This window comes from Lytechinus variegatus, chromosome 3, assembly GCF_018143015.1.
Source record: "Lytechinus variegatus isolate NC3 chromosome 3, Lvar_3.0, whole genome shotgun sequence".
In the NCBI taxonomy this organism is placed as follows: domain Eukaryota; kingdom Metazoa; phylum Echinodermata; class Echinoidea; order Temnopleuroida; family Toxopneustidae; genus Lytechinus; species Lytechinus variegatus.
This window is the reverse complement of record NC_054742.1, coordinates 27009990-27035002: the sequence shown is the minus strand read 5'-3', so window position 1 is coordinate 27035002 and position 25013 is coordinate 27009990. Positions and strand designations below refer to the sequence as shown.

Here is a 25013-nt window from a genome sequence, read left to right as displayed (position 1 = left end):
CCCAGAGCATCCCTGCAATAGATATCTGCTCCTGTTTTTGTAACTTTGTAAATCAACATGAAAAGAAATAACTTTTGAAATAAGAATTTATAATTTATGTACATGTATATATAATGGCTGCAAGGTAGGTTTGATAAAGGGAGAAAAATAACTAATATTTTTGTGGGGGGTATAGCGAATGAAACACAGTCATAAACAACTCTTTGACTACTGTAATTCCACAGTAATTTTCTATTTAACATTTTATTTTATCAAGAGTTATGGCAACCAGAGATGTTCCATGAATAAAATTATTGTAAATATGCTTCTCTGGAATCCATGAGTATCAAAACTAAAATAGAAACAATGATACCAAACTGAAATTTATATGAAGTTTTTTTTTACTCTATATAGTGTAAGTAATTTGAGTATCAGTGTGATGACATTGTAATTCTCTTTGACTTGCATTACATGTTTACATGTTTGTATAATATGTTCTACATGTATTATATTGTCAGTGTTATTGTTCCCCTGAATCTGAGCAAGTTTCCATATTTTGTGTTCTTAATTCTGATTTTCTACCATTAATGATTGACTAATGTAAATTTTGTACCAGTGATCTTTCTATTTGGATGTGCCTTTAATTTCATATTCTTTTGTTTACATTTCTCCTAATTACAGGAAACGAAAGTCCAATAGAATGTATGTCTATTTAGTGTGAAATTGAAGCCAGTTTCGATATACATGTAGGATGTATAAAAAAGATCTTGTTTCATTATTCATATGTTTTGCAGGCAATTCATATGAATGATGTATTTTTATTACTTCCTGCTATATACTTTTGTATGTTAAGATTTTGTATGAAAATAATGTGTATTAAATGTATATACTGTGTAAATACATCTACAATCCAATAAGAATTCCTTTCTTTATACTTTCAGTTTTGTAGATAGTTATGAAATAATCAACAAAGATGCTTTAGCAACCAACATTTTTGAAATATATTTAATGTCGAAAATAGCTTGTTATTTTATAAGTCAGCTCTGGCAGGGATGCGGGGGGGATGAAAGAGATGGGGAATGTGTGAGAGAGCGTGAGAAAGGACAGGTGTGAGTGTGTTTGGGGGAGTGGTCACTCAAAATAAGGATATGATGTCGATTACTCTATTAAAACAAAACTTACTCAACTATCTTCCAGAAGGGACTCATTTTTTGTTAAGTTTTGTACAGAAACTCAGAAATTGCGATCACCGAAGACGCCTATTTCCCACATCTACATTGTAGGTCCGTCTCTAGTATTGGACAATTGCGCAACATGACTGGTTTTCCCACAATTAAATGCAACGCGGAAAGATGTGTAAAAATCCATCATCTATTCCCTATAATAACCACGATGGCTCAGTCGGTACAGAGCGGAGGTTTCGGATTCCGGTGTCCCGGGTTCGATTCCCACTTGTTGCGCTTGTGTCCTTTGGTAAGGCATTAATCCTCATTACCAGGTCCCTTGGAGAGGACCCTAAGCTGTCGTCGGACCTCAGGTTGCTTGCTGACAAGCATTCATGCTTTCTGAGCCATCAGGTAAACAAATCACCACCATTTTACCAACCTTTATAAGCATCTTGGAATAAATATTTATCTTTCTTTCCTCTCATAGTAGGGTTGCTTATAGGGTCATTTTTTTGGATTACCGTTACAGACTGGATAAAAGCACCAGTTTTGGCACAGAGTTCCCCCCTCTACCCCCTTTCTCTCTCTCTATCTATCTATCCATCCATCCACCCATCCATCTATCTATATATCCCGCCCTTTATCCATACATGTATATCTATTATCATTTCACATTCAATTTTCTATATTAAATTTCATTATGAAATGAATTCTTACTCTTGATGCAATTCATTCATAATAATTCTGTGTACTATACTTACATTCAAATGTTATTTACTATGTGATCATACTGATTATGTTGATCTGTAAATTTACCTCTTGCTTGTGAATATTAATAGTAATAATAAAAATAAAATAAACATACTCCTGTCAAACCATATTTTTCCGAGCTATACATTCTGATATTTTTTTTTTGTTATCTGATTTTTTTTTTTGGTAGAACCTGTCATATTTGCTATTCACACTTCCACATCCATGCATGCGATTGTCATAGAGGAGTGGGTTGAGAAGAAGATGGATATTAACTTGAGAAATGGAAACCAATTCGTCTTTCAATTGACCAGTGTCCCGTCACTTTGGACTCTGGAGTGTGGTAAAATTCAATGGAATCAAAAAGTGCCCTGTGATAAAGAAGCGATTTAAATAAGGGAAAAAATAAAATTCTTTTCAGGTAAATCGTTATGAAAGATAGAAATGTTATTAAACAAAAAGTGACAAGTGTACATCACGCCATCCCACTGACTTTTGGTCTGCTTCTTATATAATTCATATGGTCCAATCCTATTTGGCCTACCGTCAATAATTGTTCTGATTGCCGTATGGTCTAAATTATATTCACTTGGTCAATCTACTCTCATTTTATGACCAGTGGTCTAATTTCCCCTTATAGTTTCTAACTTTATTTTGGTTCATAAACGCGGTTCATCCAACAACACATGTATGTATAGACAGATGTAGTCTATCTGGAAATTATTTGTTTATGATAAATAGTAAATTAATTGAATATTGTTAAAAGACGAACTGGTTGTAGACGAAGTAGGATCTGGGCCGAGTATGATAAGACCATGTGGGATGAGACAAAAATAAACGAAGCGGGTATTGACCAATTTACTTCCTGGTTGTCTGGAAAGCGAGTTTTCAATACTACGCAGATGCTTTCTGGAACGTTGAGAATCTATTGAAAATAACTGTCGAATCACAATGAACAGATTAGAGGCTTTGTCGAAAATTGGTAAACCGTTCGGGCCAGACAACAGATTGTCCTTAGATTCGGAACTGACGAAAAATTGCAAATATATGTCATTCATCCAGAATCCATGACGACACTGCTGTTTTGATTCAACGATTTTCGACAAAGGCTGCTTTGTAATGAAGGGTTTTGGCAATAGATTATCAACGTTCGAGAAAACATCTGCGTAGTGCATGTGAAAACTATTATAATGGAATTCCGTCAGTGGGGCCCGTTTCTCAACACCGTCATAAGTCTAACTTCTTGACTAAATCGGAGATAGTGAGCTACTTGTCCGATAACCGTTTCACGAAGCCCTCTTTACCAAGATCGGGTACAACAACCTCACTAAATATTTATGACACCTCCGAACCTGTCACAACTTCTTTCTTAATGACGTAGTGGCATCACGTGGGTAGACTATGACATGCAAAAGTGCCTAGAAATGTGAAAATTATAATCTTACGTAATCAATCAAAGATGTTGAAATTACATCAAAAAACAAGTTGGATAATGCATTCTATGATCATGGTAATACAAAGAATCTACAAAAACTGTTGGTAATACTCCACAAAACCATTCATTTTGAAATAGTAAAATAATTCATTTGATAAAGATTCTACCACTTCAGGCCATCCATAAATGGACTCGTATTTGTCGTTTTCAGACCCCTATTAACATTTTGATAAATTCTATCTCTAATTTATGCATAGAATTTGTCGAATAGTAAGTTTCAGTATCTAAGATTTAAAAGAAAATTGTTAAACTATATTTTGATGATGTTTGGAATCGTAAAATACCGTATAATTATCATCATTTTACAACGAAAACCGTTATGGTTTTACTTTCGTAAACTATTAAAATTGGATATCCCGGGGTACCCATCTCAACGTCCACATGTGATTTTTTAGTCACGAGATCAATTATTCATAATTCCATTTTCTCAGCAATTGAATGCTCAAGTCTTCATGGTCTAAGTATGTATGGTGCATAATATACCTGTGCTATTATTCTTAAAAGATTAAATTCCCAATTCATCACAATATTTGCAATTTTGTTATAATTTTTCTTTTTGAAAATTATGCTATTTTGTGACTAAGGCTACGTCTCGTCTGCTCTTTTTACCGATAATATCGATATCAAGGTATTTTAGTTAGGAAGCCTTTCGAGAAACGGGTTTAGTAAGATTGGAACTAACTCCGTGGTTGGTGGATAAAGATATGACTAACTTGTCCAGGTGTTGAGAAACGGGCCCCTGGACTGGGGGAACAGTCTGTGGCACCGGAACGTTACGTCCGTTTCACATCACGATAAAGTTAGGACTACTTGTTTAATTACTATAGGTTTTCTCGTCCATTTTTATATAGGAATCACTTAAATTAAATGTACGCGTCAGTGGCGTACCTGGGATTTTACACAGGGGGGGGGGGCAAAACCGTCCGACAAAAATTAATGACAAGCAAAAAAAAAAAAGGTCTTCAATCACAAAGGATATTGAACCAGAAAAAAAAAGTGACAAGCAAAAAAAAAAAAGGTTTTCAAGCTTGTCAGGGGGGGCAATAAAGAAGGTATTCAAGCTCGTCAGGGGGGGGACAAAAAAGGTATTTCAAGCTAGTCAGGGGGGCAGGGATACGTCCTTTGCATGGGTTGTGACTCGTCAGGGGGGCAAGACTGTCCCCCTGCCCTCCCCCCGTAGATACGCTGGTACGCGTTAACGTTTTTACGGTGACATGTGTCATTCAAATTTTAAAATCAGACAATGGGATTCATTTAAAGACACTATATAGAATTCGTTTATAATCATTTGAATATATTTATGGTCAAGACTAATTAAAATTTGATCATTTCAATATTTTTCACGTGCCTTCCCAGAAGGAAAAAAACAGTAAAAGACCAGTAATTTTTTTTCTGGTTTCCAGTATAATTTTACTGGTTTCCAGTATATTTTGCCTGGGCCAGTTGAGTTTTAACTGGACCAGTAAAAATCAACTGGAGACCAGGGGCCCGTTTCTCAACACCGTCATAAGTCTAACTTCTTGACTAAATCGGAGATAGTGAGCTACTTGTCCGCTAACCGTTTCACGAAGCCCTCTTTACCAAGATCGGGTACAACAACCTCACTAAATATTTATGACACCTCCGAACCTGTCACAACTTCTTTCTTAATGACGTAGTGGCATCACGTGGGTAGACTATGACATGCAAAAGTGCCTAGAAATGTGAAAATTATAATCTTACGTAATCAATCATAGATGTTGAAATTACATCCAAAAACAAGTTGGATAATGCATTCTATGATCATTGTAATACAAAGAATCTACAAAAACTGTTGGTAATACTCCACAAAACCATTCATTTTGAAATAGTAAAATAATTTAATCGATGAAGATTCTACCACGTCAGGCCATCCATAAATGGACTCGTATTTGTCATTTTCAGACCCCTATTAACATTTTGATAAATTCTATCTCGAATTTATGCATAGAATTTGTCAAATCGTAAGTTTCAGTATCTAAGATTTAAAAGAAAACTGTTAAACTATATTTTGATGATGTTTGGAATCGTAAAATACCGTATAATTATCATCATTTTACAACGAAAACCGTTATGGTTTTACTTTCGTAAACTATTAAAATTGGATATCCCGGGGGTACCCATCTCAACGTCCACATGTGATTTTTTAGTCAAGAGATAAATTATTCATAATTCCATATTCTCAGCAATTGAATGCTCTAGTCTTCATGGTCTAAGTATACATGGTGCATAATATACATTTGCTATTATTTAAAAAAAATGAAATTCCCAATTCATCACAATATTTGCAATTTTGTTGTAATTTTTCTTTTTGAAAATTATGCTATTTTGTGACTAAGGCTACGTCTCATCTGCTCTTTTTACCGATAATATCGATATCAAGGTATTTTAGTTAGAAAGCCTTTCGAGAAACGGGTTTAGTAAGATTGGAACTAACTCCGTGGTTGGTGGATAAAGATATGACTAACTTGTCCAGGTGTTGAGAAACGGGCCCCAACAATTGCATTCCAGTTGAAGCAATTAGTAATAGTTAAATTCGGTTTTTCATTAAACTGGTGTTACTGGTCCAATAAATGGTTTCCAGCAGATTTTTACTGGTTTCCAGTATATGTTTACTGGACCAATTGATTTTTAACTGGACCAGTAAAAATGAACTGGAGACCAGTTCAAACAATTGCATGCTGGTGTACTGGTCCAATAAATAATGACAGTAAGATCATTTAAAAAATTATGAAAAATTAATCTTGCAATTCAGAGAAACTTATTATCGTTATCATTTATCATTGTTATCCTCATTGCTCTTATGATTATCACAATTATTATTATTATGATTATTATGATCATTGTTGTAATCATTCTTATTACTGTTATTATTGGTATTGTAATTATTATTATTAATATTATTATAATAATATAATAATAATATAATAATAAATTATAATAATATTATAATTATCAAGTATTGATATTAACATTAAAATGATTATTTCCTCTAATTGTGATTAAGATCAAAGCAAGATGTATTCCTCTGATATATAGTCAACTGGTCTGAAGTATTTCAATGTTTGAAATTAAACTGGTCAAGACCAGTAATACCAGTAATTCTGATGATGCTGATCACGTGGTTTACCTCATTTGCATATTTCCTGTTTTTTAAAGAAAAATCAGGATTTATAATGGAATATCCTTGCAATAGCACTCATTGTTGTTTGAAAACCTTCAAAACAAGTGTGTGAACTAATTCACAATGAAAATGTGTAATTTCATACATCACATTCAAAATAACAGCAGAAAGATTAATTTACTAACTATCTTTTCCATCACATTTCACTGGCCATGGTATATAACAAAAACCAAATGCATGTAATAAACTGATCCAGTAAGACCAGTACGAGGACCAGTTCGACCAGTTTGAGGACCAGTTAGACCAGTATGAAGACCAGTGAGACCAGTATGAAGACCAGTGAGACCAGTAACAACCACCAGAAACAAGACCAGTATAAAATTCCAGTACTTCAAGACCAGTTTAATTTTAACTGGACCAGTAAAATTTTAACTGGACCAGTATGACCAGTTAGACCAGTAAACCGATGTTCCAATTTCCAGAGTTACCAGTTAAAATTATACTGGTCTAACCGTCCAGTGGAACTGGTTTTTCCATCACGTGCCTTGAAAGAAGGTGATGATTTCGTTCTAAGGCAAAGAGGTTCGCCAATGGTATTACAAATTAACGAATGTACTTTCTAATTCAAAATGTTGGGCGATGAAATTCAGGAATTGCGCATTCAATTAACAATGACCGATGGGATTTTTCGAACAATTTCATTTCTAAAATTTCTAATCAATGATGTGTAATTCGTTTGTTTTGCATTAATGGCTTATGTAAATGTATAAACATATTTATGATAATTTATAAGTCTTATGCATTATGGCTAAACTACATATTTGTTTAACCCAAATTTGAATTTCCACAATTCCTTAGTTTTTTTTTAATGCATCTTTGGGGGGTTTACGGGCGTCAATATTTACAAAGCGTTAAGGTCAATACTGTATATGTAATTTTCGCCCGATAATGAGTCATTTTCATTAATGTGTACTTTCTTGTTTTTTGTTGTTTTCAACCTTTTTGACAAGTCCCAATGACGGATCAATGATTTTCCACGGGGGGGGGGGATTTGTACTGTACAGCGAAAAAAAGGATCTCCAATAGCCTATGCATGACACGTTCCAGTTTAAAAAAAAAACGTGCCTCTCGAAAGTGGATCCGCCACTGACATGTCCCTTTCATTTTCAACTTACAGTTTCCTGTGTGATCCTGTTGCGGATTTAGAAGGGATGGCTCCATAGTATCAACCAGTGCATTTATTCTGCTATTATTCTAGAAAAAACACTTTATTTTCATAACATTATTTCAAATATTACTAACAGGAAAAATATGCCTATACATGAAATACAATCACCGAATATTCAACATAATTCAAATGAGTTGTCACTTAACATCTAAATAAATGCACTAATTTTAAACATGCATGCATATACGAGAATTCATTTGACCAAACAGTTGCCACGCTGTTCAACATCTGATTTTGAATGCTCTTTATAAACATTTAGGTGATTCACTTGGAGAATGTTTTGCAGAGATATATCATGAACCCACATGTGGAAAAAATGTTATGCTTGCGAATTCACGAAAGTGCATGCTGTTTAACAAAATTTACGACATTTTTTAAGTTTTGCTTATAATTTCACAAATTAGTCATAATCCTGGTGGGTGTTTCACCATAAAGCTGTTCGTAAGATAGGTCCTACAATTTTACAAATTACTTTACGCACAAATGGTGACCCCCTTCTTGTGCTAAATGATACATCCATATGTCATTTATTTTGGACATAAGAACATGTTCCAGTCGTTCGTAAAGTTGTGCGTAACTTTACGAACTTTACGATCAGCTTTATGAAACACTCACCGGGTCTGTATGCAAATGAGGAGACTGATGATGTCATCCACTCACTATTTCTTTTGTATTTTATTATATGAAATATTAAATATTCTAATTTTCTCCTCATTTTCAAGTAGAACAAAGATAAATTCCTCCCTGAACATGTGGAATTAGCAGTATTTTAATACTATATGTTTCAGTCAAGTTGGCCTTTGTTGTCAAATCTGTAAAAAAAAAAAATGAAATATTGTATAAGTCAAACAATAATTAAGTAAAAAAATAGTGAGGGACATCATTAACTGTCTCATTTGCATGTCACTGAGTTGAACATAATAGCTGTTTTGAGAAAAATAAGCGAAACTTTTTAATGTCATAACTTTCTTACTGTACATTTTTCTCTATTTATTAAAATCATGTTTTTCTTGGGTGATGGACTTGACCTTTCAGGTTCTGCATGCACTACGTTTCTTTTCGATAATATTCTTATTGAACAACTCATTTGTTTGTAGACGTGCATCGAAATCATACTGACAAGATTATTCATTATGGGGTTATGCATGCAGCTGTGACACAATTAACTAATTTGATAGAGACAATTATCGCTATCCAATTTGTTCGCTCCAAAAAGTGATAAAGCACTTTTTTGGTTGGGCCATGGTAGGACCACTGATTATGTTTATTATGTTAATATAAAAATAAGTGGGTGCGATAACATTTTGTAATTCACTACCTTTACATACACGAAATTGTAACAATCAATATTGGAAAAGAATAGGAAGGATTTGCATCTCTAAAAATACTCTGATACTTTTTATAATGATCTTGGTGATCGTTGAGGTGCATGATTATGCTTTTTATTTTCATAATATATTATGTGTGAACGATTTGTATAAATATTAATATGCTGTATAGGGGCATGATTTAAGATTTTATTTCAACTTATCAGTTTTTGTTACCATATTAATATAAACACTTTATTTCAAGCCACATTTTAATTTGAATAAAGACCCTGTGCTTCAACTTCGTTTATACTTCGTTCCTACGATGTTTTATCTGCAAATATAATATTCAATATGAATAATATCTTAATCATGTTACATGGTGAAATAAATAAAACAAACAAATCGAGCAAGCTCATATAGTTCTTACGATTGGGTCCGCTACATTAAGAATATAATGTAAGTGACCCGGGTATGAAATATAAAAACAAATACATTAATACATGAATATCATGAAAATATATCTCTCTTTATAAGGCACATCGTATAGATTCACAAACAGAAATATTCTAGTTATTGATGTTAAGAAATGGCACAGGGTCGTAACCAAATAATTCAAAATCCACGTCATATAGTTTCGCCAATTGGTACAAATATAACTTGGGTACTTCTTTGTAATACTTATCGACAAGTTTTCCACTGGAACTATTGGTCATCGTCAATGGATTTGGTGTTGGAAAAGTGATTCCTGGGTCTACGTTAAGTAGTCGTAAAATGTAATCAGCATCTTCGTTTATAGTTTCGTATTTACCAATGACGTCATAGTCAATGTCACAAGGGAGGCACATGGAATGGATATCAGACCAATGTTTATTGTAGGAGTCTGTGAAAGGATCTACCAAGAAACGAATGAATTCGGAAAATGTTAGATCGTACTCTTTATTCCAATTTGAACTGACACGATTTGCTTCGGCTTTGCCACGATATTTTTCAATGATTTGACTCCCATATCTCGACAACCACCGCTCCGCCTCTTGGCCTTTGTTACGGAAATAGTAGGATGTCTTTGGGGCAATTTTATTTCGGAAAGCCGACAGGATCCGAGTGAACGGATGCCTCACGAAAAAGAATTTTGTGTAGTTCTGTAACATGAACCGACGGTGACTTATATTTGGGTATCTGTGCAGATAGTCCAGGTAGATTTTTCCTTTTGTATTTGTTCCCATGGTATGCAACGCTGAAATGTTGATTTTATCAAATCCGGCCAACTTCAAGAGAACCGACTTCCAGTTGGTGCAGCCCACTTTGGGTACATTGCAATAAATGATTCGATGTTCTTCGTTGACGATTAGCGTGTCCGGTGGATGTCTGGCAACATCTCGTTTTTTGTCAGGGCTTTGGAATAGCTTACAATGTTCGTTTAAACGAGCTAGACGTTCCTGAAGGATGGCAAACTGTTGACGATCTGCTTCAACTTCCTTGCTGTAGATTGACTGCTTGAGATGAGATATCAAATCAAATAAGAAAAAATGAAAGAGAATGATTCATACTTTTGATGTTTTAATCAGACATGCTTTTGTTCTGATAAGGCAAATGAAACATGAAAACATAGGCCTAAATTATTAACATAAAGTAAGTGTGTTTTCAGTAAGTTAATGTTTAGCATCATTCTTTGACGATTTTGTTGTTGTACTGTGAATAACACTCGCAAAATGTGCAGCTTGGAACAAACGAACAATGGCACACTTTTTTTTAGAAGTGGCTTTTCTGTACAAGTGAAGGTGTGTAAGTTTAGGACTAAATTATTGTCAGATATACTTACCGATTTGGACTGAAAAATGGTCTGTCTGTGGTATTGGTTCTTTCTATTTTTCAATCTGATCTGTCGTTGAGATGTATGATGGGATTCTAGTCATTAAACAAACAAAAAAATCTACACTGTAAAAAGTATTGGGTAAATTTTTTACCACCACGAGGGTAATTATTTGTCCAACTAATTTGGGGCAGTATTTTGTACCCAATGCGGGACGCATATTGTCCAGTAATTTAAAAACTAAGCAGCAATTACTTTAGAATGGGAAAATTTTTCATCACACTGGATAAATAAAAATGCCCAAAAGAAATGCCAAATGTTGGTTGGACAAATGATTATCCTCATAGTGCACTTTTACCCAATTTTTTTTAGAGTGTATATGTTGAGAGCGATATTAATATGTGCCTTAATTTATAAAGTTTCACGACATATAGGCCTATATATACACACAAACCAAAGTATTTCATTTTCCATGATTCTATGCATGACCATGATCATTTCCAAAACCATTCGTTTAACCCCCCCTTGATGATGCCTTTCAAAAGCGGGCTTCTTAATTTGTTCGTTTATGCACAATTTCTGTATGCCTTCCTCACCACCCTTCTGAATATCCCTCGCCCATCCCCTCTCTTTCTTTCTCTATGTATTTCTCCCTCCCTCCCTCACAGTCTCTTCCCCTTCCATTCTGTCTATCTCACTCGTTCTTCCTTTTTACATTAAGACTTTTTACAAAATTTTCCCGCATTGCTATGCTGTGTCCCCTTAAAATATTTGGTTCATTATAGGTTGGATAAAGAATCCCGGGACAAGATATATATCGGCCTACGTAAGGGGATACTTTGAGGTCACCAATTATAGCTTTGGATTGTATACCTAGTTCTGAATATACTATAATCATGAATTAAGCTGAAAAAACATAAAAAGTTAGTAATAAATATTTATTTTCATTTACCCAAGGAATAGCCACCTCTGTATGAAAATACAAAAAAATTAAATAGAGTTCAGTAGATCGGAATCGAAAATTTATTAAAAAGTTAAAATCTATTCTAATTGAAGTCATGACGTTTGTTATAAAAAAAAAATCAAATTTGGAAGTCACATCATTCCAAAATTAGTATTCAAAACTATTCACAGTCTCGTTCTACCGTCTGATGATGATGAATGTGTATCGTATTGAAAACGCATCAATTCTTTAGAAAGAAATACGTATACACGATATTAGAGAGGGCTGTATAGGTCATGTTGCTCATGAGAGTTCACGTCTGACGTCTAGAGCTGTGGGATATGAGGGCAGAGAGGGTCAGAGAACACAGCGTATAGCAGGTGAACACAATAATCCAATTTGTAATGTGGAACTCGAGAGGCCTGTGACAAGGCATATCCAACAATATCCGATAGGGGATATGGAATCGGAAAAAAAGAATCAACACTTTAGGCACTTTCCCCGGTCGTCTGCTTGAAGGGGTAAAGCGGGATTTTGTAAAATGTATTTTCTTTTATTTGATTCTCATTATATTTATTTACTTTATTTATTTATTACTAATGTATTTATTACTAATGTATTTTTTCATCTTTGAAGAAGAAAAAGAAGCTGTCGTTGTATTATTACATTTAAGTCAGACATGACTGAGTTCGACTTTAATGGTGGAATCCAACAGTTGCAGAAGAGGAAGAAAATGAACAAGAGGAGACAAAGGGGTGAAGTAAGAAAAAAATATTAAAAACTGGAAAACAGAAATATACAAATACCCCCTCCCCAAAATAATAAATATCGGATATTTATTATTTTGGGGAGGGGGTATTTGTATATTTCTGTTCTTGTTCATTTTCTTCCTCTTCTGCAACTGTTACATTCCACCATATTATAGTCGAACTCAGTCATGTCTGACTTAAATGTAATAATACAACGACAGCTTCTTTTTCTTCTTCCTCGTCCCCCTCTTCTTCTTCTTAACCCACATGTCTTCTCCCTTCTCTGTTATAGTTTCGCCCTCATAACAGATGTGAACCTCTTGCTTGACCCGGCCTGTATGAAGCCTATACCTTTTTATTATGTAAGGTAGTATTTATAGTTTTATATTACGCTTTTCATGATTTTTCGGTCTTCATGTGTCATCATTTTCCGATGTACAGTACAATGATAATAATCCATAATGCCTAAATAATTCTTTAGACAATATTTCATGTTTTTCATGATAACATTATTGAATGGAATTGTAATGAAATTGGGCAATAGTTTTTTCCTCCCCCCCCCCCCACCCCTTCCCCCTTCAGCCTATTATCTCCAACACAATCATCCTCTTTACACACTCTCTGTCCAGCGGCATCCGGTCACATATCCGGTTATATCTACAATTTATTTCTTAGCTGTACTCTAATACTTCACTCACATTTCCCCTATACGACGTGTCAAACATTATACGATTCAAACCACCTTTATGTTTTAGCTGGTACAAAAATGTTTAAACGGCTGTTTTCGACTCACCGTACGTCCGCCATAAAGGAAATGTGACTTAAGTTGTAACAACATGACACTGAATGGAGAGGGTACAATCGACATGCCAATTCCATAATAATAATTAAAATTATTCATAGCCACGTTTGTCATTACCTGGATGCCGTGAAATCTGGGCACTAGAAAAAGGCTGGTCGTCAACCTTGCTGTTTCTCCAGACAAATGACAGGAGAATGCAAACTCCACCAAAGGCAAGGAGAATAACAATATTCTTTCTCCCCATCCTAGCTGATCGCTGCTTCGTTCAATAGCCAACATCACTTCTCATTGAAATTCATACATCATCAATAATCTAAGTTTATGCATCCGTGCTATATTATTCTCGCTGTTCGAAAATCGAAAAATTTAGAAGTTTTATTTGCGGCTTGCGAAGTTCTCTAAGCACTTCGCAGTGCGTGAGACAAGCCTCAATCGTTACAGATCAGCTCAAGGACCAATATTATCCGGCCATATTATTGATGTCATCCTCAGCAGGTATACATTGCAGAGACACAAATCCACATCGTAGGCATCCTAGTCTATTCATGAGCTCTGTGGCCACATATCCAGTCGCTTGTAATATAGAAACACCGGATAGGAACGTGGAAAGAGAAGAGTTACATCCCGAGTTACATCTGCCTGATTTATTCAATTTTGATGATGAATGGTGCACATGGAGATGAAGCTGTTAACTACGAAGAAGTTGTATATTTTACAAAATACAAGACGACACGGACGTTGCTGAAGACCAAAAATCTATATTCAGCCAAACAGATACATGTAGCCATTATGCACAGTAATAGCATATTGCAACAGGGGCGGATCCAAATTTCGCCAATGGGGGAGGGAGGGGGGGGGGGGATTTCACCCATATTTTCCGGATCGGCCGATCAAAGTTGTTTTTGTTCGTTTTTTTTTAATAATGAATTTATAAATTCATCATGAATATCAATATATTATAATCTCATAAGCTCTGTTTTAACAAGGCGAGGCGAGCGAAATTTTTTGGAAATTTCACTTATTTTGTCCTGAAAATTGAACATTTTGAGCAAATTTTGTGATCCTGAATAAGATGCGTATCCCTATAGGCCTATAATTATTACTGCGAGTGCGAAACGCGAGCAGAAATCTTTGATACTAGGTACTCGAAAAGCGACCTCTTAAAGAACAAGTCCATCCGAACAAAAAGATGATTTGAATAAAAAGAGAAAAATCCAACAAGCATAACAATGAAAATGTCATCAATCAAATCTGATATAAAATAAGAAAGTTACAACATTTCAGAGTTTTGCTTAATTTCACAAAATAGTTATATGCACATCCTGGTCGGTATAATGAGGAGAATGATTACGATATCCACTCACTATTTCTTTTGTATTTTATTATATAAAAAAATAATGATATATTCTAATTTTCTCTTTATTGTCAAATGAAACAGCGATCAGCATTGTATGATACTATATGGTTCAGTCAAAATAATCCTTATCAAATATGTAAAAAAAAAAAAGGAAGGAAATATTGTATAATAAAAAAAAAAGAAAACAGAAATAGTGAGTGAAGGGCATCAACTATTGTCTCATTTGCATGCCACTGAATCGGGCACAATTATCAATGTTTTGTGAAAAATGAAAATGTCATAACTTTCTTATTTGACATCCAATTTCGATGAAATTTTCATCGTTATGCTATACTGATCGATTTTTTCTCTGTTTATTCAAATCAACATTTTCTGGGGTTGACTTGACCTTTAAGGACTGTTTGTAGTTAGCCACGAAAACGATAACGTGAAATAATGCGAAGGTCGAGCTGAAAATTTTTGACAATCCGACCTAAAAAAGGACGTTCGAAGCACTTTTTGTAACCATGAACAGGATATATAACTAAATAATGCGAGCGCGAAGCGTGAGCAGAAATATTGAGACTTTTAACCAGACACTCTATTCATGTTTTTTTTAGTATGAAAAAGATTGGTAATTTGGTATCTCCCTACATTAATAATGCGAGCGCGTAGCGCGAGCAGAAATATTTTATATATACTGATCTGAAACTGGATAGTTTAAACATGTCTTAAATAAAGAACTAGCTGCATACCTCAATAAACATGCGTGCGCGTGTTTTAGATTGAGATCTAAAAATCTGGGCATTCTAAATACATTTTTATCATAAAAATCAATAATGCAAGCGTAAAAGCACGAGATGAAAATATTTGATATTCCGATCTAAAAAGGGATCAGTTCAGTAAGCACTGTGTAGGAAAACTCTGAAGTGGATATGGACCCCACTTAATATATGATGCGATCGAGCGCGAAGCGCGAACTGATATTTTTATAATTATTATTTTGACCTAGAAACGACACAATTTTAAGGATATTTTGTCATCTTATGAAAATGATGACTATCTCCTTATTTCTTTTTCTAAGCGCGAGATAAAACTTGTCTATATTCCATTTTTTTTTCTTTTTTTTTTCAATTAAGGGCATGATTTTACATGGAATGAAAGGGAAATGTTCCATTCTTCTTTAATCTAGGACGAGGATATTGTACCCCCTTTCAATTTCAATAGTAGAGGAAAGAGTAAAAAGATGTCAAGAAATTTACAATATGTCATGTAATGTAAAAATGCGCACAGCTGCATAATCTACGAAAGAGGAGCGCTAACGAATTGATATAAACAAAAGAAGAACATTTGAGAAAGAACAAATCATTCCGATCGAAATAAGCCTATGTAATGCAACAGCATGATTAGTAAGGAAGTGAAATAAATTCAAAGATGACAAAATGGCAAACATCAAAATTGGAAAACGAAGAAAAGGGACAAAAAAGGAACGTTATAACACGACCAAGCTGCCGAGGATTGAAAATAAAGAGCGGGGAGTAAGATGGACTGCAAACAACATTGTGCTATAAGCTTGCTAAATGGGCCCAGACCCCACACAGTACGTAGGGCTCTTCATCTATAACATTCAAATGGCCCTATATAACGCCCCCTGTAGGGACTCTTCCTACAATAAGTTTTACGTTCCATCACTCGCGTACAGGCGGGGGGGGGTTCATACCCCAGAGGAAATTAAAAAAAAATTATTGGAGACGAAGTACATTCACAATAGAAAAAAAAGTGTTATTTTCGGAGTATAATAGAAAAATCTATCACATTTAATATAAAAAAAATACTAGGCATTTTTCCAGCTCGCTGGTGACTTTTTACATATTTTCCCGCATTGCTATGCTGTGTCCCCTTAAAATATTTGGTTCATTATGCAACTAGGTTAAATAAATGTTTTGTAAAAAGCTATATTCTGTATATACCCGCTATTTAAAAAATAGCGCAATCTGCGAGGTTTAAGATGGCTTTAATATAGTTCCGGGGGCTCCGCCCCGGACCCCAACCACATAGCACTGCTGTATATAATTATGGAATGGTTTGGCAATGGTCCCCAAAAGTTATACAACCAAGAACAAAAAAGGGAGGGGAAAAAAGCCAAGGAAACGTGTATGTGTGTCAAAAAATATCCCAAAGTTAGATTCTCATGAAAAGGTGATTTTTTTTCGCTCGCTTCGCTCGCCCGGGACTTATATTAAGCAGCTTTTTAGCACATGCACCAATATTGCGCCCCTCGTTTCTTATTTTTACTCTTCACGCTACTGCCGCAAAGAATCCTGTTCACAGTGGCGTACATACAAAAAAAGGAATGGAAAGATAGAAGGGTGAAAAATATTACGGTATACTCTGGATGTCATGTCAAACTCTATCTTTGATTTTTGTGATAAAAATGTCAAAATTTTTGCTCGATCGCTTGTGACTTACATTAAGCAGCTTTTTAGCATATGCGCCATACTGCGCCCCTCGTTTCTTTTGTTATTCTTCACGCTACTGAACGCGAAATAGTTTCACTAGCTTACCAATTTGAGAATGAGCAAACTTAGCTTAGATGGATTTATTTTATCATCCGAATACTCTTTGTCCATCAATTAAAGGTCAAGTCCACCTCAGAAAATTGTTGATTTCAATCAATAGAGAAAAATCAGACAAACACAATGCTGAAAATTTCATCAAAATCGGATGTAAAATAAGAAAGTTATGACATTTCAAAGTTTCGCTTATTTTCAACAAAATAGTTATATGAACGAGCCAGTTACATCCGCATGAGAGAGTCGATGATGTCACTCACTCACTATTTCTTTTGTTTTTTTTATTGTTTGAATTATACAATATTTCAATTTTTACGAATTTGACGATTAGGACCTCCTTGCCTGAAGCACAAAATGTTAAAATAATGGAATTCCACGTGTTCAGGGAGGAATGAAACTTCATTTCACATGACAATGATGAGAAAATGAAAATATTTCATATTTCATATGCAAAAGAAATAGTGAGTGAGTGATGTCATCAACTCTCTCATTTGGATGTAACTGGCTCGTTCATATAACTATTTTGTTGAAAATAAGCGAAACTTTAAAATGCCATAACTTTCTTATTTTACATCCGATTTTAATGAAATTTTCAGTGTTATGCTTGTTGAATTTTTCTCTTTTTATTCAAATCAAGTTTTTGTTGGGATGGACTTGTCCTTTAAACGACTATGAAATATCAGATAGGCCCGGCAGATAGGCTCCTAATCAATTTAACTTTCGCTCATTTATATTATTTCAATGCCATCAAATCACAACTGAAAGTTACTCAACAAAGTCCTCGGATAACACATAGAGATATATACTAATAACGCATCTCTATGGGATAACACTACAAACAAAATTGTAAATATAAATATACATGTATATATTATACCGGTATATATTGTTTTATAAAGAGCAAGGATTAGAATAATCAAAATACGTTGTGGCGTAGATATTCTTTTTATGAATGAACGCCTAATACCAAAACAACAACAACCTTTCAACCTACTTTGAGGTTTTACCACACTAAAATAATAATATACAACACTTATAAAGCGCTTTATACAAGTTTCAAAGCGCTATAAGAAAGAAGGGGAGAAAAAATGCAAGATACAAAATAGTCATGTTTATTCCATTGGGGGCCACTTACATTGACAAGTGGATACCATGCGCGACCCACAAAACACGTAAAAAGGATGTCTTTTTCACGATAGGACACGTCACGTACGTAAGGGTGTCAAAAACACAAAAATAATTTAAAAAAGGGTATCTATTTCGCAAGGAAAGTTACGTGTTTAGGGTCAAATTTGCGGGGATGATAAAATGAAATTAAAATGTTTATAAAGAATATCCTTTTTGCCTCAACGTTACGTGTTTAGAGTCCGATTTGCACGAGGTGTGGAAGGTGGTGTTGTACTAAACATGTGACATACTTGTGTAGGGGTTCATTTCAGGAAATACTTGCCAATAGAATCGTTTTGTTCCCAATATTTGTTTAGGGTAGGGTTTCACACGCCAATACTTGTTTAGGCGTTCATTTCAGGAAATACTTGCCAAGAGCTAGAATCGTTTTGTTCCCAATACTTCTTTAGGGTAGGGTTTCACACGCCAATACTTGTTAAGGGGTGCATTTTCAGAATATGGAAAATACGTGTTTAGGGTGCTTTTCGAGACCCCATGGTCGTGCATGGTATCCACTCGTAAATAGAAGTGCCCCTTCCCCGGATGTTGAGTTAAGAGTTAGGATGTAAGTTGCCCTTGCATAAAATTTGCCGAATTTTTCTTTTTTAATTTGTTCCTGAAATTACCGGTACTCTGTGCCGCGAAAAAACAAAAACACCCAGCAACAACATGAACTCGTCACCAAAATTGAAGAGAAAGAAGAAGGTGAAAGTTTGCCCCAATCCTCTTTTTGTACAGTGGCTGACTGAATGGCGAGACGCAGCAGCAGAAAAGGGAATAAAAACTCAATATGCTTATGGAAAGGTAAGATTAACAAATGCATGTCAGCCGTCGTGTCGGCAGGTCGCGGTCACAGTCCCACACACTCATGACAGTGTTGGGTTTAGTCCACCAATGGGTTCATATCATCTCGCGTGCGAAGGAATATCACTCAGTCATACGTAGCCAGGGGCGTTGTGGGGAGTGAAAGTTATATACTGTACGTAGCTCACTCCCCACTAACGCCAGGAATCACCGTACATGCCTTTGCGTATCGGACAGGATTACCCATGGTGAACCTAGACCTAAATCACCAATTTTAGTTATAGTTTTTCGCCCAAAGTTATGTACATGGGTAGGCACGGCCGTAGTCACTAGATGGCGCTGTCGCGGAAGTGCTCAAAATTTGTACGTAAGTTTCGTCCGCTTGTCAATGGGTGAAATCGCATAGCGATGCGATATCGTCAAAATTAAGCCCCTGTCAGCGCGGATGAATATGATATTTTCTCTTTGTGATTGTCCTCCCGCGCGCAGAGATGCCAACCCTCCCGATTTCATCGGGAGGCTCCCGAAAATTCATCCCAACTCCCGCCCTTACGATTACCATCCTTATCCTCCCGAAATTACGATTTTTTTGAATTGATCAAATTGGATTGGAAGGACATGTATCGTCTGCTAACTTTAGCATGTAGTAACTCCATTACGTTCGCTGCTACTAAATTCTGTGTGTTAAAGGTAGACAAATAAGGAGCAGCGAAAAGCTGGTGCATGTGATATGCCCAACGGGAATCCACTGTGCACCAGGCCGGTAGGCCCGGCTAGCTTCGCGAGGCGTGTGCGCTCGCGGCCACTGGATTTGTCAAGTCGTGCGGTGGAATATCGGTGTGTGATTTTGGCGTATTGATGGGTTGATATTGACACGAAATGGCGGAAAATCAACAAAAGAAGACCAAGAAATGGTCTCAGAAGTATAAGACTGAATACAGTCTCCAGTACCTGTGTATTCGGAAGTCGGAAAGAGGAATTTACCATGCATTTTGCGCAACTTGCAGCGTGGACATTTCAGTTGAGTACGGAGGTCGTGATGATATTCGGAAGCACCGTTCGGGAGCCGGAGCAAACGGCATAGGCCTACGGACATTACGAAGACAAGATCTTCAAGCTCCACTAGTACCCTGTTGACTTTATTTCACCAAGCAAGGGACCAGCGCTGAGCTTTTCTTTACTGGATTTATAGTGGAACATAACCTGCCTATAGCCGATAGTGATAATTCCTCCTTATTAATTATTATTGTTGAACAGGTACTTCTTTTGTCCCCTCATTTTTTTACATGTAAGAATGCATATTTGATATTTTTTATGTTAAAAAAGTGGGAACAATTTTTATTTGAAAACATGTGAAATGCCCCAAAATAAGGGTCAGATTGCACCAGAGAGCATCTAGAAACCCAGAGCTTCCAGGGCCCTAAGGCGGGCCCTGGACCCCGGCCGCAAGGGTCGAGCGCTCCGCGCTCGAGATGTGCGCTACGCGCACATAATTTGGTGGCAGTTGCAAATCCTCCCTAATTCTGATTTCCAAAAGTTGGCATCTCTGCGTGCGATGAAAAATATGTCATCGTAATGCATAGGACTTTCGCGAGCTACCGAAGTCATTTTCGTGCCCCAAATTCCATGAAATCTTCCAAAAATAACCATGAAAGTGTCGGTAAGTCAAAAGTGTCGTGAGTTGCTCTCAATTCTTACCTTATTTAGTTGTATTTCTTGCAAAATGGGTCTCGAAGGGTTCTGGATTTTCCGTTGATTGTGAAACTTGAATTGATTTCCTTTCTGTGTCTTGCAGTTAAATTGCAGCGCGGGGAATCGCAAGGGCTGTGGAAGCCCTTCTCAGTGAGGTTTACAAGCTGAGCTGCCCTTGAATTTGGTCGAATTTCGAGCCATTTTAATCGCGCGCACGGGATGATTAATTAACATAACAATTAGCAGATTAGAGATCAAGATTACGTCACGTACGTGCGTACGTGTGATACACAGAAATGAAATAGAACTTGAATCACACGGAATCACAGTCAAGAAATGCTTTGTTTTCTTTGTTTGCTAAATGATTTCCTGAATTTAAAATCATGAATAAACACCAGAGTAATGACATGAAGGAGATAATCATGGTCATATGAGGAATAACTAAATATTTTCTGAAAACGAGTGAATATGATGGGGCAATAATGTGCATGCACTGGAAAATGAACATTCACCTCACTGTCGCCGGTGCCGTGGTGTCAGTCACTCAGACACAGTGCTTTACTGCCTTTTACTGGCCTTTTCTTTGCACTGCCGCCGCCACTGGTTTTTCTTTTGCCAACTAGATTAAAACTCATTTATTAATATGTTTATTGCAATTTTTTAATAATACAAAGTGGAAAAAAAATGAAGATAAAAATAATTTCAAGGACTAAAAACTTGTCATGCCATCACCCCCCCCCCCCCCCTCTAAAAAATACACACTATCTTGAATGACTCGTTAATTTAATTTGCATTGAAAAAATAAATAATTGTATTTATGCACTTTTTTATTTCTCATTTCTGCCAGAATATCAGATGCCATCATGAATAACCTCACCACCAGATTGAACTCCTAAACATCTTGACAATGACTATCTACTGAGATATCTTGCCTTCTTGAGATTGGAAGTTTTAAGTTCAAGTCAGAGTGACCTAAGGCCCTACTAACAAGAAGAATCCAGATTTACATAAAAACAAATCCCACGAAAGATACAAACTGATTTTACTCTTAATGTGTAGTGTGTATGTGAGACACTGTGTTTGTGTTTATTTTGAGGAGGACCTCCTGTCTCTGTTTTTATTATTTTATTGACTGAATGAATGATCAATACCTCAAAGTGAGAACTGATTTTTGAGGAGAGTACATTAGTGTATGGTTTTGAGTGAATTTGATTTGAGTAACTGTTTTTCTTTATTATTTTTCTCATAATTATTATTTTGCCTTTTATTATATATTTTCAGTTATATATTGTCAGTTTGATCAAAGTGTTCAATTCTTGGGATAGAATTTTATCAGGTAATAAAACTGAGTTTGATAAATCTAAAAAAGGACACTGAAAAAAATATGAACACTTGGAGATGCTCACTAAGAAGAGGAAAAAACATGAAAGGAAATGGAACTTAAGTGGATGTTATAGCATGCCTTTCACAGATCTCCAAGCACCCGGAATCATAGGCGGCGGAAGTGGGGGGGGGGAAGTATCCCCCTAAATTTGAGGTGGGGAGGGGACGATTCCATCCCCCTCAATTTTTTGTTGATAACCTTATTTTTTAATTTTTTTTGGCTTGTCAATTTTCAATTTTGTTTCCTGTGTCCCACCCCCCCAAGATATTGTATGGTCACTATCTTTTTTTTGGGGGGGGGTCAAAAGATTTTGGCGGTTCCCCCCTAAAATTTTTGGCTTCCCCCACCAATGCCAGGAATGTTGATATTCAACTGAGAGTTGCTGAAGTGGAATCTCCGTTTGTCTGTGAACTTGTTATAGAGAATGATTATTCCAGGACAAGTTAGATGATATTACCCAGCCCATAGCATACATCCCAACAATGGAATGGAGGCAATATACCCCTGTAATACATGAAGTATCATATTATCTTTAGGTTGGTTTGGAAAGTAAGTCCTCTAGTCAATATTAATGTCTGCCCAACAAAATGGTACTATCTGGCAATTTGGTGGTTCAATCACAAGCAGAAAAAGTTTAGTAAATTGACACTAGTAAGACAAACAAATATAATACAGCCAAACTGTCTGACCCCTTACTTGACTACTGACTTAACTAATTATTGAAAAATGACAAGGGATGCTTAGGCCCTTTGTAACCATTTCATTGGGCAGACTGAAGCAGATGACTAGAATTCATACTTTCATGAAGATGAAGGAACATCAAAATGATTATTACAATTTAGCAAATATGAATTTATAACACTGTCATGGTTATAAAAAGTAATGAATTTCTATCAAGTAAAATGACAATACAATGTAAGACATAACTGCAATAAAGTAATTTCATTTCCAAAAGATATCTTCCATAACTTAATAACCAAATTTCTCAAGATAATATTTCTTCTGCACAAAGTGTATGAAATGCTCAGTGTAAATCATGCTGTTAATAAATCTCTAGGAATTTTTTTTTTCAAAATGAAAATACATGTAAACTTAATCAAAACCAGGGGTGGTGGATCCAGGATTTATCCTGGGGGGGGGCACATTTTCAGGATGAAAATTTGTCAAGCAAAAAAGGGCCTTACGGGGGGGGGGGCATTCTTTGATGAAAATTGCATATTTTCATTACATCTTGACAGTAGCTCTCAAAGGGGGGGGGGGGGGGTTGAGCTAGATGTGCCCTCCCCCAGATCCACCAGTGATAAAAATCAACATTTATGAAAGATTGCATACCTTATATTCTGAATTGGTAAATTCAATGCATATGTCTACAAAATGAAACTGACATGTTTGGATAAATTGCTTATTTTTGTTTCAAGAAAGAATTCATCAATAACAGCTTAGAGTTATTGAGAAAACATCAAGAAAAAATAATATTCTGATATGCAATAACTATATCTATTTTATATATGCTTTTTTTTCCAAAAATTTAATCCTTGACATGGGGGGGCTGGTTTAGTAGTCAAATTCACCCCCCCCCCCCCCCGTTAAGTAAAATGCTTTATCAAAATAAGATTATGCTATCATTTATAAATTACTGCATTTTGGAGCCCATTAAAATTCAAAATGAATCATAGAGGGCAGTGCCACACCTTATTCACTGAAATTAAGGAGGGGCATGCACAGCTGAAAAACTATCAGCAGGGGCAATAATTTTCACTGCAATGTTAGATATCCTAAAAAAAAATCCTGAAAACACATAATTAAAATGAAATTAAACTCCCAGGAAGTGCCCCTGTATACTATTACAGCCCTTGACCTGTATATTCTCAAGGGGTTCAATAATTCCTTCTCTTCCCTTGTAGAGTCGGTTCGGGTGCGAATGTGTCTGAAAAAAATAAGTAAAAAAAGGATCATTAGTAAAAATTGTAGAGAGAACAGAACATATCATTTTTAAAAAATTTAGCAAGCAAAAACAAAGATTGATCTGGCATTGGAAAATAAAAGGAAATTAATTAACACCGCCCCCCCCCCCCCCCCCCCCCCGCTTCAACATTTTTTGTTGTTTGCTTCTGCTTACAACTTTATAAATTTACCCGATACACCTTTCAAAACTTTTGGCTCCATTATCATGATTATGCCACTGTTCAAGTATTATTTATTTGGAAACCAATGCTAAAACTATAAGGTGAAATGAAATTATATAAAGAAAAAAATATATATTTCACAAAGTATAAAATCATAATGATGTAGGTCATGTTGAAATTAGACCCTGGACTGGACTCAAAATTAGATCAAGTGTAGTGTAGACCAAATGTAAATTAGACAAAGTGTAGACCAAATGGCAATTAGAATTTTTTTTAAACCAAATGGGTAAAGCCCATTTGGTATATATATAAAGACTAAAATATATGTATATAAGTTAAAAAAATATAATTAAGTAGCCTAGGTTGTGCTGAAATTAGACCAACTGGACATTTCACAAAATGAGAATTAGACCAAGTGTAGACCAAATGGGTTAAGCCCATTCGGCATTAGACTAAATGAGAAGTGGGCAAATTGCATGTGAACCAAATGAATATACATATTTACAATGTGGAACTGCATGATATAAAGCCAATTTTATGTACCAGTATTTGACAAA

General features: G+C 35.6%; 2 protein-coding genes across 3 annotated transcripts in view; one reads left to right on the top strand and one right to left on the bottom strand.

The window, feature by feature from the left end:
• Positions 1 to 8762: 8762 nt before the first annotated feature.
• Positions 8763 to 14182, bottom strand: LOC121412192 (carbohydrate sulfotransferase 11-like). 2 transcript variants are annotated; one of them, XM_041605099.1, is made up of 3 exons: positions 13492 to 14182; positions 10890 to 10975; positions 8763 to 10563 (listed from the first exon to the last, which is right to left on the bottom strand). In XM_041605099.1, the coding sequence occupies exons 1-3, from the start codon at positions 13616 to 13618 to the stop codon at positions 9637 to 9639; spliced, it is 1140 nt and encodes a 379-aa protein (XP_041461033.1). In that variant the 5' UTR covers positions 13619 to 14182; the 3' UTR covers positions 8763 to 9636. The 2 variants fall into 2 exon arrangements, with proteins under 2 accessions (XP_041461033.1, XP_041461032.1); XM_041605098.1 differs by having other exon boundaries at positions 8763 to 10560.
• A 4887-nt stretch (positions 14183 to 19069) lies between these two features.
• LOC121410652 (crossover junction endonuclease MUS81-like) overlaps positions 19070 to 25013 on the top strand; it is a 28811-nt gene continuing 22867 nt past the window's right edge. Inside the window, exon 1 of the mRNA XM_041602881.1 lies at positions 19070 to 19254. Coding sequence (XP_041458815.1) covers positions 19120 to 19254 — 135 coding nt within the window. The 5' untranslated portion in view covers positions 19070 to 19119. The remainder of the gene's footprint in view (positions 19255 to 25013) is intronic.